Source organism: Hyla sarda, unplaced genomic scaffold, assembly GCF_029499605.1.
Source record: "Hyla sarda isolate aHylSar1 unplaced genomic scaffold, aHylSar1.hap1 scaffold_235, whole genome shotgun sequence".
Classification (NCBI taxonomy): Eukaryota; Metazoa; Chordata; class Amphibia; order Anura; family Hylidae; genus Hyla; species Hyla sarda.
In genome coordinates, this window is record NW_026609032.1 from 315534 (window position 1) to 332135 (window position 16602).

Sequence of the window (16602 nt, forward strand, 5' to 3'; positions counted from 1 at the left end):
GGAGAGGAGCAGGAAGATCAGATGGAGAGGAGCAGGAGGATCAGATGGAGAGGAGCAGGAAGATCAGATGGAGAGGAGCAGGAGGATCAGATGGAGAGGAGCAGGAGGATCAGATGGAGAGGAGTAGGAGGATCAGATGGAGAGGAGCAGGAAGATCAGATGGAGGAGGAGAGGAGCAGAAGGATCAGATGGAGGAGGAGAGGAGCAGGAGGATCAGATGGAGGAGGAGAGGAGCAGGAGGATCAGATGGAGAGGAGCAGGAGGATCAGATGGAGGAGGAGAGGAGCAGGAGGATCAGATGGAGAGGAGGAGGAGGATCAGATGGAGAGGAGCAGGAGGATCAGATGGAGAGGAGCAGGAGGATCAGATGGAGAGGAGCAGGAGGATCAGATGGAGAGGAGCAGGAGGATCACATGGAGAGGAGCAGGAAGATCAGGTGGAGGAGGAGAGGAGCAGGAGGATCAGATGGAGGAGGAGAGGAGCAGAAGGATCAGATGGAGGAGGAGAGGAGCAGGAGGATCAGATGGAGGAGGAGAGGAGCAGGAGGATCAGATGGAGGAGGAGAGGAGCAGGAGGATCAGATGGAGGAGGAGAGGAGCAGGAGGATCAGATGGAGGAGGAGCAGGAGGATCAGATGGAGGAGGAGCAGGAGGATCAGATGGAGGAGGAGAGGAGCAGGAGGATCAGATGGAGGAGGAGAGGAGCAGGAGGATCAGATGGAGGAGGAGAGGAGCAGGAGGATCAGATGGAGGAGGAGAGGAGCAGGAGGATCAGATGGAGGAGGAGAGGAGCAGAAGGATCAGGTGGAGGAGGAGAGGAGCAGGAGGATCAGGTGGAGGAGGAGAGGAGCAGGAGGATCAGATGGAGGAGGAGGAGAGGAGCAGGAGGATCAGATGGAGGAGAGGAGCAGGAGGATCAGATGGAGGAGGAGGAGAGGAGCAGGAGGATCAGATGGATGAGGAGGAGAGGAGCAGGAGGATCAGATGGAGGAGGAGGAGAGGAGCAGGAGGATCAGATGGAGGAGGAGAGGAGCAGGAGGATCAGATGGAGAGGAGCAGGAGGATCAGATGGAGAGGAGCAGGAGGATCAGATGGAGAGGAGCAGGAGGATCAGATGGAGAGGAGCAGGAGGATCAGATGGAGGAGGAGAGGAGCAGGAGGATCAGATGGAGGAGGAGAGGATCAGGTGGAGGAGGAGAGGAGCAGGAGGATCAGATGGAGGAGGAGAGGAGCAGGAGGATCAGATGGAGGAGGAGAGGAGCAGGAGGATCAGATGGAGGAGGAGAGGAGCAGGAGGATCAGATGGAGGAGGAGGAGAGGAGCAGGAGGATCAGATGGAGGAGGAGGAGAGGAGCAGGAGGATCAGATGGAGAGGAGGAGGAGGAGGATCAGATGGAGAGGAGCAGGAGGATCAGATGGAGGAGGAGAGGAGCAGGAGGATCAGATGGAGAGGAGCAGGAGGATCAGATGGAGAGGAGCAGGAAGATCAGATGGAGGAGGAGAGGAGCAGAAGGATCAGATGGAGGAGGAGAGGAGCAGGAGGATCAGATGGAGGAGGAGAGGAGCAGGAGGATCAGATGGAGAGGAGCAGGAGGATCAGATGGAGGAGGAGAGGAGCAGGAGGATCAGATGGAGAGGAGGAGGAGGATCAGATGGAGAGGAGCAGGAGGATCAGATGGAGAGGAGCAGGAGGATCAGATGGAGAGGAGCAGGAGGATCAGATGGAGAGGAGCAGGAGGATCAGATGGAGAGGAGCAGGAAGATCAGGTGGAGGAGGAGAGGAGCAGGAAGATCAGGTGGAGGAGGAGAGGAGCAGGAGGATCAGATGGAGGAGGAGAGGAGCAGAAGGATCAGATGGAGGAGGAGAGGAGCAGGAGGATCAGATGGAGGAGGAGAGGAGCAGGAGGATCAGATGGAGGAGGAGCAGGAGGATCAGATGGAGGAGGAGAGGAGCAGGAGGATCAGATGGAGGAGGAGCAGGAGGATCAGATGGAGGAGGAGCAGGAGGATCAGATGGAGGAGGAGAGGAGCAGGAGGATCAGATGGAGGAGGAGAGGAGCAGGAGGATCAGATGGAGGAGGAGAGGAGCAGGAGGATCAGATGAAGGAGGAGAGGAGCAGGAGGATCAGATGGAGGAGGAGAGGAGCAGGAGGATCAGGTGGAGGAGGAGAGGAGCAGGAGGATCAGGTGGAGGAGGAGAGGAGCAGGAGGATCAGATGGAGGAGGAGGAGAGGAGCAGGAGGATCAGATGGAGGAGAGGAGCAGGAGGATCAGATGGAGGAGGAGGAGAGGAGCAGGAGGATCAGATGGATGAGGAGGAGAGGAGCAGGAGGATCAGATGGAGGAGGAGGAGAGGAGCAGGAGGATCAGATGGAGGAGGAGAGGAGCAGGAGGATCAGATGGAGAGGAGCAGGAGGATCAGATGGAGAGGAGCAGGAGGATCAGATGGAGAGGAGCAGGAAGATCAGGTGGAGGAGGAGAGGATCAGGTGGAGGAGGAGAGGAGCAGGAGGATCAGATGGAGGAGGAGAGGAGCAGGAGGATCAGATGGAGGAGGAGAGGAGCAGGAGGATCAGATGGAGGAGGAGAGGAGCAGGAGGATCAGATGGAGGAGGAGAGGAGCAGGAGGATCAGATGGAGGAGGAGGAGAGGAGCAGGAGGATCAGATGGAGGAGAGGAGCAGGAGGATCAGATGGAGGAGGAGGAGAGGAGCAGGAGGATCAGATGGAGGAGGAGGAGAGGAGCAGGAGGATCAGATGGAGGAGGAGGAGAGGAGCAGGAGGATCAGATGGAGGAGGAGGAGAGGAGCAGGAGGAATAGATGGAGGAGGAGGAGAGGAGCAGGAGGAATAGATGGAGGAGGAGGAAAGGAGCAGGAGGAATAGATGGAGGAGGAGGAGAGGAGCAGGAGGAATAGATGGAGGAGGAGAGGAGCAGGAGGAATAGATGGAGGAGGAGAGGAGCAGGAGGAATAGATGGAGGAGGAGAGGAGCAGGAGGATCAGATGGAGGAGGAGAGGAGCAGGAGGATCAGATGGAGGAGGAGAGGAGCAGGAGGAGCAGATGGAGGAGGAGAGGAGCAGGAGGAGCAGATGGAGGAGGAGCAGGAGGATCAGATGGAGGAGGAGAGGAACAGGAGGATCAGATGGAGGAGAAGGAGAGGAGCAGGAGGATCAGATGGAGAGGAGCAGGAGGATCGGATGGAGGAGGAGAGGAGCAGAAGGATCAGATGGAGGAGGAGAGGAGCAGGAGGATCAGATGGAGGAGGAGAGGAGCAGGAGGATCAGATGGAGGAGGAGCAGGAGGATCAGATGGAGGAGGAGAAGAGCAGGAGGATCAGATGGAGGAGGAGAGGAGCAGGAGGATCAGATGGAGGAGGAGAGGAGCAGGAGGATCAGATGGAGGAGGAGGAGAGGAGCAGGAGGATCAGATGGAGAGGAGCAGGAGGATCAGATGGAGGAGGAGAGGAGCAGGAGGATCAGATGGAGGAGTGTGGTCTGGAGGATCAGATGGAGGAGGAGAGGAGCAGGAGGATCAGATGGAGAGGAGCAGGAGGATCAGATGGAGGAGGAGAGGAGCAGGAGGATCAGATGGAGGAGTGTGGTCTGGAGGATCAGATGGAGGAGGAGAGGAGCAGGAGGATCAGATGGAGGAGGAGGAGAGGAGCAGGAGGATCAGATGGAGGAGAGGAGCAGGAGGATCAGATGGAGGAGGAGGAGAGGAGCAGGAGGATCAGATGGAGGAGAGGAGCAGGAGGATCAGATGGAGGAGGAGAGGAGCAGGAGGATCAGATGGAGAGGAGGAGGAGGAGGATCAGATGGAGAGGAGCAGGAGGATCAGATGGAGAGGAGCAGGAGGATCAGATGGAGAGGAGCAGGAGGATCAGATGGAGAGGAGCAGGAAGATCAGATGGAGGAGGAGAGGAGCAGAAGGATCAGATGGAGGAGGAGAGGAGCAGGAGGATCAGATGGAGGAGGAGGAGAGGAGCAGGAGGATCAGATGGAGAGGAGGAGGAGGATCAGATGGAGAGGAGCAGGAGGATCAGATGGAGAGGAGCAGGAGGATCAGATGGAGAGGAGCAGGAGGATCAGATGGAGAGGAGCAGGAGGATCAGATGGAGAGGAGCAGGAGGATCAGATGGAGAGGAGCAGGAAGATCAGGTGGAGGAGGAGAGGAGCAGGAAGATCAGGTGGAGGAGGAGAGGAGCAGGAGGATCAGATGGAGGAGGAGAGGAGCAGGAGGATCAGGTGGAGGAGGAGAGGAGCAGGAGGATCAGATGGAGGAGGAGCAGGAGGATCAGATGGAGGAGGAGCAGGAGGATCAGATGGAGGAGGAGAGGAGCAGGAGGATCAGATGGAGGAGGAGAGGAGCAGGAGGATCAGATGGAGGAGGAGAGGAGCAGGAGGATCAGATGGAGGAGGAGAGGAGCAGGAGGATCAGGTGGAGGAGGAGAGGAGCAGGAGGATCAGGTGGAGGAGGAGAGGAGCAGGAGGATCAGGTGGAGGAGGAGAGGAGCAGGAGGATCAGGTGGAGGAGGAGAGGAGCAGGAGGATCAGATGGAGGAGGAGAGGAGCAGGATGATCAGATGGAGAGGAGGAGGAGGTTCAGATGGAGAGGAGCAGGAGGATCAGATGGAGGAGGAGGAGAGGAGCAGGAGGATCAGATGGAGGAGGAGAGGAGCAGGAGGATCAGATGGAGAGGAGGAGGAGGAGGATCAGATGGAGAGGAGCAGGAGGATCAGATGGAGAGGAGCAGGAGGATCAGATGGAGAGGAGCAGGAGGATCAGATGGAGAGGAGCAGGAGGATCAGATGGAGAGGAGCAGGAAGATCAGGTGGAGGAGGAGAGGATCAGGTGGAGGAGGAGAGGAGCAGGAGGATCAGATGGAGGAGGAGAGGAGCAGGAGGATCAGATGGAGAAGGAGAGGAGCAGGAGGATCAGATGGAGGAGGAGAGGAGCAGGAGGATCAGATGGAGGAGGAGAGGAGCAGGAGGATCAGATGGAGGAGGAGGAGAGGAGCAGGAGGATCAGATGGAGGAGAGGAGCAGGAGGATCAGATGGAGGAGAGGAGCAGGAGGATCAGATGGAGGAGGAGGAGAGGAGCAGGAGGATCAGATGGAGGAGGAGGAGAGGAGCAGGAGGATCAGATGGAGGAGGAGGAGAGGAGCAGGAGGAATAGATGGAGGAGGAGGAGAGGAGCAGGAGGAATAGATGGAGGAGGAGGAGAGGAGCAGGAGGAATAGATGGAGGAGAGGAGCAGGAGGAATAGATGGAGGAGGAGGAGAGGAGCAGGAGGAATAGATGGAGGAGGAGGAGAGGAGCAGGAGGAATAGAAGGAGGAGGAGAGGAGCAGGAGGAATAGATGGAGGAGGAGAGGAGCAGGAGGAATAGATGGAGGAGGAGAGGAGCAGGAGGAGCAGATGGAGGAGGAGAGGAGCAGGAGGATCAGATGGAGGAGGAGAGGAGCAGGAGGAGCAGATGGAGGAGGAAAGGAGCAGGAGGAGCAGATGGAGGAGGAGCAGGAGGATCAGATGGAGGAGGAGAGGAGCAGGAGGATCAGATGGAGGAGGAGAGGAGCAGGAGGATCAGATGGAGGAGAAGGAGAGGAGCAGGAGGATCAGATGGAGAGGAGCAGGAGGATCAGATGGAGGAGGAGAGGAGCAGAAGGATCAGATGGAGGAGGAGAGGAGCAGGAGGATCAGATGGAGGAGGAGAGGAGCAGGAGGATCAGATGGAGGAGGAGCAGGAGGATCAGATGGAGGAGGAGAAGAGCAGGAGGATCAGATGGAGGAGGAGAGGAGCAGGAGGATCAGATGGAGGAGGAGAGGAGCAGGAGGATCAGATGGAGGAGGAGAGGAGCAGGAGGATCAGATGGAGGAGGAGGAGAGGAGCAGGAGGATCAGATGGAGAGGAGCAGGAGGATCAGATGGAGGAGGAGAGGAGCAGGAGGATCAGATGGAGAAGTGTGGTCTGGAGGATCAGATGGAGGAGGAGAGGAGCAGGAGGATCAGATGGAGAGGAGCAGGAGGATCAGATGGAGGAGGAGAGGAGCAGGAGGATGAGATGGAGGAGGAGAGGAGCAGGAGGATGAGATGGAGGAGGAGAGGAGCAGGAGGATGAGATGGAGGAGGAGAGGAGCAGGAGGATCAGATGGAGGAGGAGAGGAGCAGGAGGATCAGATGGAGGAGGAGAGGAGCAGGAGGATCAGATGGAGGAGGAGAGGAGCAGGAGGATCAGATGGAGGAGGAGAGGAGCAGGAGGATCAGATGGAGGAGGAGCAGGAGGATCAGATGGAGGAGGAGAGGAGCAGGAGGATCAGATGGAGGAGGAGCAGGAGGATCAGATGGAGGAGGAGAGGAGCAGGAGGATCAGATGGAGGAGGAGAGGAGCAGGAGGATCAGATGGAGGAGGAGAGGAGCAGGAGGATCAGATGGAGGAGGAGAGGAGCAGGAGGATCAGATGGAGGAGGAGAGGAGCAGGAGGATCAGATGGAGGAGTGTGGTCTGGAGGACATTTCCATTAGATGACATCTATATGACACTATAACATGGAGGCATCTACTACATCTAGAGGAGAGAAGGTTTCTACCCCAACATAGAAGGGATTCTTTCCTGTAAGAGCAGTGAGATTATGGAGAAGTGTAATAGTCCCGAGGGGCCGGGATGTCTTTCCTGAGTCTTGTTATATTACAAGTTATTGGAGGAGGTTTCTGGTTGTTGCTCCAGGGATTTAGTGTCTTTCTCCATACACAGGATTATACCATAGTGAAGAAGACATCGGGGGAGTGTGTGGCCCCCAGCAGCCATCTCCATGAGTCAGGAGGACAGAGCAGGGCCCGGGGCCCCATCACGGAGCCTCCACCTCACTCACTGATACATGAGGAGAAGATCCTAGAACTCATCCACAGGATCACTGAGCTGCTTACTAGAGAGGTGACCCTGCTGGACATTATACAGTAATGGAGGGGTCTGGTGATGATTAGAGAGGTGACCCTGCTGGACATTATACAGTAATGGAGGGGTCTGGTGATGACTAGAGAGGTGACCCTGCTGGGACATTATACAGTAATGGAGGGGTCTGGTGATGACTGGAGAGGTGACACTGCTGGGACATTATACAGTAATGGAGGGGTCTGGTGATGACTGGAGAGGTGACCCTGCTGGACATTATACAGTAATGGAGGGGTCTGGTGATGACTAGAGAGGTGACCCTGCTGGGACATTATACAGTAATGGAGGGGTCTGGTGATGACTGGAGAGGTGACACTGCTTGGGCATTATACAGTAATGGAGGGGTCTGGTGATGACTGGAGAGGTGACCCTGCTGGACATTATACAGTAATGGAGGGGTCTGGTGATGAGAGGTGACACTGCTGGACATTATACAGTAATGGAGGGGTCTGGTGATGACTGGAGAGGTGACACTGCTGGGACATTATACAGTAATGGAGGGGGTCTGGTGATGACTGGAGAGGTGACCCTGCTGGACATTATATAGTAATGGAGGGGTCTGGTGATGATTAGAGAGGTGACACTGCTGGGACATTATACAGTAATGGAGGGGTCTGGTGATGATTAGAGAGGTGACACTGCTGGGACATTATATAGTAATGGAGGGGTCTGGTGATGATTAGATAGGTGACCCTGCTGGGACATTATACAGTAATGGAGGGGTCTGGTGATGAGAGGTGACACTGCTGGGACATATAATGTAGGGGTCTGGTGATGAGAGGTGTCACTGCTGGGACATTATACAGTAATGGAGGGGTCTGGTGATGACTGGAGAGGTGACCCTGCTGGACATTATACAGTAATGGAGGGGTCTGGTGATGACTGGAGAGGTGACCCTGCTGGACATTATACAGTAATGGAGGGTCTGGTGATGATTAGAGAGGTGACACTGCTGGGACATTATACAGTAATGGAGGGGTCTGGTGATGATTAGAGAGGTGACACTGCTGGGACATTATACAGTAATGGAGGGGTCTGGTGATGACTGGAGAGGTGACACTGCTGGGACATTATACAGTAATGGAGGGGTCTGGTGATGACTGGAGAGGTGACACTGCTGGGACATTATACAGTAATGGAGGGGTCTGGTGATGATTAGAGAGGTGACACTGCTGGGACATTATACAGTAATGGAGGGGTCTGGTGATGACTGGAGAGGTGACACTGCTGGGACATTATACAGTAATGGAGGGGTCTGGTGATGATTAGAGAGGTGACACTGCTGGGACATGTAATGGAGGGGTCTGGTGATGATTAGAGAGGTGACACTGCTGGGACATTATACAGTAATGGAGGGGGTCTGGTGATGATTAGAGAGGTGACACTGCTGGGACATTATACAGTAATGGAGGGGTCTGGTGATGATTAGAGAGGTGACACTGCTGGGACATTATACAGTAATGGAGGGGTCTGGTGATGACTGGAGAGGTGACACTGCTGGGACATTATACAGTAATGGAGGGGTCTGGTGATGATTAGAGAGGTGACACTGCTGGGACATTATACAGTAATGGAGGGGTCTGGTGATGATTAGAGAGGTGACACTGCTGGGACATGTAATGGAGGGGTCTGGTGATGATTAGAGAGGTGACACTGCTGGACATTATACAGTAATGTCTGGTGATGATTAGAGAGGTGACACTGCTGGGACATTATACAGTAATGGAGGGGTCTGGTGATGACTGGAGAGGTGACACTGCTGGGACATTATACAGTAATGGAGGGGTCTGGTGATGACTGGAGAGGTGACACTGCTGGGACATTATACAGTAATGGAGGGGTCTGGTGATGATTAGAGAGGTGACACTGCTGGGACATTATACAGTAATGGAGGGGTCTGGTGATGACTGGAGAGGTGACACTGCTGGGACATTATACAGTAATGGAGGGGTCTGGTGATGATTAGAGAGGTGACACTGCTGGGACATGTAATGGAGGGGTCTGGTGATGATTAGAGAGGTGACACTGCTGGGACATTATACAGTAATGGAGGGGGTCTGGTGATGATTAGAGAGGTGACACTGCTGGGACATTATACAGTAATGGAGGGGTCTGGTGATGACTGGAGAGGTGACACTGCTGGGACATTATACAGTAATGGAGGAGTCTGGTGATGATTAGAGAGGTGACACTGCTGGACATTATATAGTAATGTAGGGGTCTGGTGGTGACTGGAGAGGTGACCCTGCTGGGACATTATACAGTAATGGAGGGGTCTGGTGATGATTAGAGAGGTGACCCTGCTGGGACATTATACAGTAATGGAGGGGTCTGGTGATGACTGGAGAGGTGACCCTGCTGGGACATTATACAGTAATGGAGGGGTCTGGTGATGAGAGGTGACACTGCTGGGACATTATACAGTAATGGAGGGGTCTGGTGATGACTGGAGAGGTGACACTGCTGGGACATTATATAGTAATGGAGGGGTCTGGTGATGACTGGAGAGGTGACCCTGCTGGACATTATACAGTAATGGAGGGGTCTGGTGATAGAGAGGTGACACTGCTGGGACATTATACAGTAATGGAGGGGTCTGGTGATGATTAGAGAGGTGACACTGCTGGGACATTATACAGTAATGGAGGGGTCTGGTGATGATTAGAGAGGTGACACTGCTGGGACATTATACAGTAATGGAGGGGTCTGGTGATGATTAGAGAGGTGACACTGCTGGGACATTATACAGTAATGGAGGGGTCTGGTGATGACTGGAGAGGTGACACTGCTGGGACATTATACAGTAATGGAGGGGTCTGGTGATGATTAGAGAGGTGACACTGCTGGGACATTATACAGTAATGGAGGGGTCTGGTGATGATTAGAGAGGTGACACTGCTGGGACATGTAATGGAGGGGTCTGGTGATGATTAGAGAGGTGACACTGCTGGACATTATACAGTAATGGAGGGTCTGGTGATGATTAGAGAGGTGACACTGCTGGGACATTATACAGTAATGGAGGGGTCTGGTGATGACTGGAGAGGTGACACTGCTGGGACATTATACAGTAATGGAGGGGTCTGGTGATGATTAGAGAGGTGACACTGCTGGGACATTATACAGTAATGGAGGGGTCTGGTGATGACTGGAGAGGTGACACTGCTGGGACATTATACAGTAATGGAGGGGTCTGGTGATGATTAGAGAGGTGACACTGCTGGGACATTGTACAGTAATGGAGGGGTCTGGTGATGACTGGAGAGGTGACATTGCTGGGACATTATACAGTAATGGAGGGGTCTGGTGATGATTAGAGAGGTGACACTGCTGGGACATTATACAGTAATGGAGGGGTCTGGTGATGACTGGAGAGGTGACCCTGCTGGACATTATACAGTAATGGAGGGGTCTGGTGATGAGAGGTGACACTGCTGGACATTATACAGTAATGGAGGGGTCTGGTGATGACTGGAGAGGTGACACTGCTGGGACATTATACAGTAATGGAGGGGGTCTGGTGATGACTGGAGAGGTGACCCTGCTGGACATTATATAGTAATGGAGGGGTCTGGTGATGATTAGAGAGGTGACACTGCTGGGACATTATACAGTAATGGAGGGGTCTGGTGATGATTAGAGAGGTGACACTGCTGGGACATTATATAGTAATGGAGGGGTCTGGTGATGATTAGATAGGTGACCCTGCTGGGACATTATACAGTAATGGAGGGGTCTGGTGATGAGAGGTGACACTGCTGGGACATATAATGGAGGGGTCTGGTGATGAGAGGTGTCACTGCTGGGACATTATACAGTAATGGAGGGGTCTGGTGATGACTGGAGAGGTGACCCTGCTGGACATTATACAGTAATGGAGGGGTCTGGTGATGACTGGAGAGGTGACCCTGCTGGACATTATACAGTAATGGAGGGTCTGGTGATGATCAGAGAGGTGACACTGCTGGGACATTATACAGTAATGGAGGGGTCTGGTGATGATTAGAGAGGTGACACTGCTGGGACATTATACAGTAATGGAGGGGTCTGGTGATGACTGGAGAGGTGACACTGCTGGGACATTATACAGTAATGGAGGGGTCTGGTGATGACTGGAGAGGTGACACTGCTGGGACATTATACAGTAATGGAGGGGTCTGGTGATGATTAGAGAGGTGACACTGCTGGGACATTATACAGTAATGGAGGGGTCTGGTGATGACTGGAGAGGTGACACTGCTGGGACATTATACAGTAATGGAGGGGTCTGGTGATGATTAGAGAGGTGACACTGCTGGGACATGTAATGGAGGGGTCTGGTGATGATTAGAGAGGTGACACTGCTGGGACATTATACAGTAATGGAGGGGGTCTGGTGATGATTAGAGAGGTGACACTGCTGGGACATTATACAGTAATGGAGGGGTCTGGTGATGATTAGAGAGGTGACACTGCTGGGACATTATACAGTAATGGAGGGGTCTGGTGATGACTGGAGAGGTGACACTGCTGGGACATTATACAGTAATGGAGGGGTCTGGTGATGATTAGAGAGGTGACACTGCTGGGACATTATACAATAATGGAGGGGTCTGGTGATGATTAGAGAGGTGACACTGCTGGGACATGTAATGGAGGGGTCTGGTGATGATTAGAGAGGTGACACTGCTGGACATTATACAGTAATGTCTGGTGATGATTAGAGAGGTGACACTGCTGGGACATTATACAGTAATGGAGGGGTCTGGTGATGACTGGAGAGGTGACACTGCTGGGACATTATACAGTAATGGAGGGGTCTGGTGATGACTGGAGAGGTGACACTGCTGGGACATTATACAGTAATGGAGGGGTCTGGTGATGATTAGAGAGGTGACACTGCTTTGACATTATACAGTAATGGAGGGGTCTGGTGATGACTGGAGAGGTGACACTGCTGGGACATTATACAGTAATGGAGGGGTCTGGTGATGATTAGAGAGGTGACACTGCTGGGACATGTAATGGAGGGGTCTGGTGATGATTAGAGAGGTGACACTGCTGGGACATTATACAGTAATGGAGGGGGTCTGGTGATGATTAGAGAGGTGACACTGCTGGGACATTATACAGTAATGGAGGGGTCTGGTGATGACTGGAGAGGTGACACTGCTGGGACATTATACAGTAATGGAGGAGTCTGGTGATGATTAGAGAGGTGACACTGCTGGACATTATATAGTAATGTAGGGGTCTGGTGGTGACTGGAGAGGTGACCCTGCTGGGACATTATACAGTAATGGAGGGGTCTGGTGATGATTAGAGAGGTGACCCTGCTGGGACATTATACAGTAATGGAGGGGTCTGGTGATGACTGGAGAGGTGACCCTGCTGGGACATTATACAGTAATGGAGGGGTCTGGTGATGAGAGGTGACACTGCTGGGACATTATACAGTAATGGAGGGGTCTGGTGATGACTGGAGAGGTGACACTGCTGGGACATTATATAGTAATGGAGGGGTCTGGTGATGACTGGAGAGGTGACCCTGCTGGACATTATACAGTAATGGAGGGGTCTGGTGATAGAGAGGTGACACTGCTGGGACATTATACAGTAATGGAGGGGTCTGGTGATGATTAGAGAGGTGACACTGCTGGGACATTATACAGTAATGGAGGGGTCTGGTGATGATTAGAGAGGTGACACTGCTGGGACATTATACAGTAATGGAGGGGTCTGGTGATGATTAGAGAGGTGACACTGCTGGGACATTATACAGTAATGGAGGGGTCTGGTGATGACTGGAGAGGTGACACTGCTGGGACATTATACAGTAATGGAGGGGTCTGGTGATGATTAGAGAGGTGACACTGCTGGGACATTATACAGTAATGGAGGGGTCTGGTGATGATTAGAGAGGTGACACTGCTGGGACATGTAATGGAGGGGTCTGGTGATGATTAGAGAGGTGACACTGCTGGACATTATACAGTAATGGAGGGTCTGGTGATGATTAGAGAGGTGACACTGCTGGGACATTATACAGTAATGGAGGGGTCTGGTGATGACTGGAGAGGTGACACTGCTGGGACATTATACAGTAATGGAGGGGTCTGGTGATGATTAGAGAGGTGACACTGCTGGACATTATACAGTAATGGAGGGGTCTGGTGATGACTGGAGAGGTGACACTGCTGGGACATTATACAGTAATGGAGGGGTCTGGTGATGACTGGAGAGGTGACACTGCTGGGACATTATACAGTAATGGAGGGGTCTGGTGATGATTAGAGAGGTGACACTGCTGGGACATTATACAGTAATGGAGGGGTCTGGTGATGACTGGAGAGGTGACACTGCTGGGACATTATACAGTAATGGAGGGGTCTGGTGATGATTAGAGAGGTGACACTGCTGGGACATGTAATGGAGGGGTCTGGTGATGATTAGAGAGGTGACACTGCTGGGACATTATACAGTAATGGAGGGGGTCTGGTGATGATTAGAGAGGTGACACTGCTGGGACATTATACAGTAATGGAGGGGTCTGGTGATGACTGGAGAGGTGACACTGCTGGGACATTATACAGTAATGGAGGGGTCTGGTGATGATTAGAGAGGTGACACTGCTGGGACATTATACAGTAATGGAGGGGTCTGGTGATGACTGGAGAGGTGACACTGCTGGGACATTATACAGTAATGGAGGGGTCTGGTGATGATTAGAGAGGTGACACTGCTGGGACATTGTACAGTAATGGAGGGGTCTGGTGATGACTGGAGAGGTGACATTGCTGGGACATTATACAGTAATGGAGGGGTCTGGTGATGATTAGAGAGGTGACACTGCTGGGACATTATACAGTAATGGAGGGGTCTGGTGATGACTGGAGAGGTGACACTGCTGGACATTATACAGTAATGGAGGGGTCTGGTGATGATTAGAGAGGTGACACTGCTGGGACATTATACAGTAATGGAGGGGTCTGGTGATGACGGTATCATTGTGTGTCAGGTTCCTATAAGGTGTCAGGATGTGGCGGTCTATTTCTCCATGGACGAGTGGGAGTATGTAGAAGGACACAAGGATCTGTACCAGGACATTATGGAGGACCCCCGGACCCTCACATCACAAGGTAAGAGGAGATATACAGGGTGGGCCATTTCTATGGATGCTCCTTAATAAAATGGGAATGGTTGGTGATAGTGATTTCCTGTTTGTGGCCCATTAGTATATGTGAGGGGGAAACTTTTCAAGATGGGTGGTGACCATGGCGGCCATTTTGAGGTCGGCCATTTTGAATCCAACTTTTGTTTTTTCAATAGGAAGAGGGTCATGTGACACATTAAACTTATAGGGATTTTTCCGTTTGAAACACAAAGCTGTCTGCTGACATCATGAGCACAGTGCTCTCTGCTGACATCATGAGCACAGTGCTCTCTGCTGACATCTCTGTCCATTTTTAGGAACTCTCCAGGGTAAAAGGAAATCCCCATAGCAAACATATGCTGTTCTGGACTGTTCATAAAATGGACAGAGATGTCAGCAGAGAGCACTGTGCTCATGATGTCAGCAGACAGTTCTGTGTTTCAAAAAGAAAATAATTTCTGCTGTAGTATTCAGCATCTAATAAGTACAGGAAGGATTAAGATTTTTTAATATAAATAATTTACAAATCGGTTTAACTTTCTGGCACCAGTTGATTTAAAAAAAAAGTTTTTCACCGGAGTACCCCTTTAATATTTGCTGTACATGATAACATTGTGATGAGGTATATAGCGTTCCCTTCAGGCGGTTGCTTGTTGTGTTGTTCAGCTGACATTCGACTGCACCAGCCAGGTCATGGTTAATAACAGACGTGATATCTGAGCCATTAAATTATGGGCCCCTTCACCAAACCTGATAGCGGTGGTCTACTGTATATAGATGACACCTCCTCACAGTATATAGATGACATCTCATCACAGTATATAGATGACATCTTCTCACAGTATATATAATAGATGACATCTCCTCACAGTATATAGATGACATCTCCGCACAGTATATAGATGACTTCTCCTCACAGTATATAGATGGCGTCTCTTCACAGTATATAGATGACGTCTCTTCACAGTATATAGATGATGTCTCCTCACAGTTTATAGATGACGTCTCCTCACAGTATATAGATGACGTCTCCTCACAGTATATAGATGACGTCTCCTCACAGTATATAGATGACGTCTCCTCACAGTATATAGATGACTTCTCACAGTATATAGATGACTTCTCCTCACAGTATATAGATGACTTCTCCTCACAGTATATAGATGACGTCTCCTCACAGTATATAGATGACGTCTCCTCACAGTATATAGATGACGTCTCCTCACAGTATATAGATGACGTCTCCTCACAGTATATAGATGACTTCTCACAGTATATAGATGACTTCTCCTCACAGTATATAGATGACGTCTCCTCACAGTATATAGATGACGTCTCCTCACAGTATATAGATGACGTCTCCTCACAGTATATAGATGACGTCTCCTCACAGTATATAGATGACGTTTCCTCACAGTATATAGATGATATCTCACAGTATATAAGATTGATGACCTCTCCACACAGTGTATAGATGAACTCTCCTCACAGGAGGGGATGTCATCTATATACTGTGGGGAGTACCCCTTTAAGGATGTAGTTTTGCACTATACAATAATACACAGGTATTATAAAAGTATGCAGATTTATTGGTTATAAGAATATAAACATAAATGAGTAATAAACACATTGATATATACAAATGAATATCAATTAGATATATTAGTAAACAATACAAGCTTGTTAATTGACTACATATAGTAGAACTATACATGTGACTAGTTAGTAACTTGTTACAAGAAAACAAAAGCTACTTGGTTATGATATCGTATAAGAAAAAGGTTACAAAGCACTCTATCCAGAGGAACCTCATGATATTAAGATGGGCAATATCTAATCATGGACATCAATATGGAATCCTAAATACACTCCGCCCCCTTCTAATCATAGACATCAATATGGAATCCTAAATACACTCCGTCCCCTTCTACTCATAGACATCAATATGGAATCCTAAATACACTCCGCCCCCTTCTACTCATAGACATCAATATGGAATCCTAAATACACTCCGCCCCCTTCTACTCATAGACATCAATATGGAATCCTAAATAGACTCCGCCCCCTTCTAATCATAGACATCAATATGGAATGCTAAATACACTCCGCCCCCTTCTAATCATAGACATCAATATGGAATCCTAAATACACTCCGCCCCCTTCTACTCATAGACATCAATATGGAATCCTAAATACAATCCGCCCCCTTCTACTCATAGACATCAATATGGAATGATAAATACACTCCGCCCCTTCTAACCAACTACAAATCACATCCCATTCTGGACTATTTTCTGTACATGACTGTGGTAAGATATTAAGACAATTAGCAGAGTTTTATGATCTCGCTAGACTATATTTTAGGAGAAAGAACTTGAACAACAAGTTTCCTGTGTGGGAAATTTACTTATATCACCATGTATAAGCAATTATTTAATGCTTTGATAGATTATGAGTCTTGATTCTTCTGCAGGTAGCATGAAGTCTCACAATATCCTAAAACTATAATCTCAATATGGAGATAA

The 16602-nt window shown here is 50.8% G+C and overlaps 1 protein-coding gene across 6 annotated transcripts in view; it reads left to right on the plus strand.

The window, feature by feature from the left end:
- LOC130322516 (gastrula zinc finger protein XlCGF26.1-like) overlaps positions 1 to 16602 on the plus strand; it is a 53970-nt gene that overhangs the window by 3435 nt on the left and 33933 nt on the right. For 5 of the 6 annotated variants that reach the window (XM_056553079.1, XM_056553077.1, XM_056553078.1 and 2 more), the window contains 2 exons: positions 6748 to 6927; positions 13943 to 14063. In XM_056553079.1, the coding sequence (XP_056409054.1) occupies positions 6748 to 6927; positions 13943 to 14063 (301 nt within the window). Of the gene's footprint in view, positions 1 to 6280; positions 6609 to 6747; positions 6928 to 13942; positions 14064 to 16602 lie in introns of those variants that run through there. The other variant, XM_056553081.1, reaches the window with a different exon arrangement.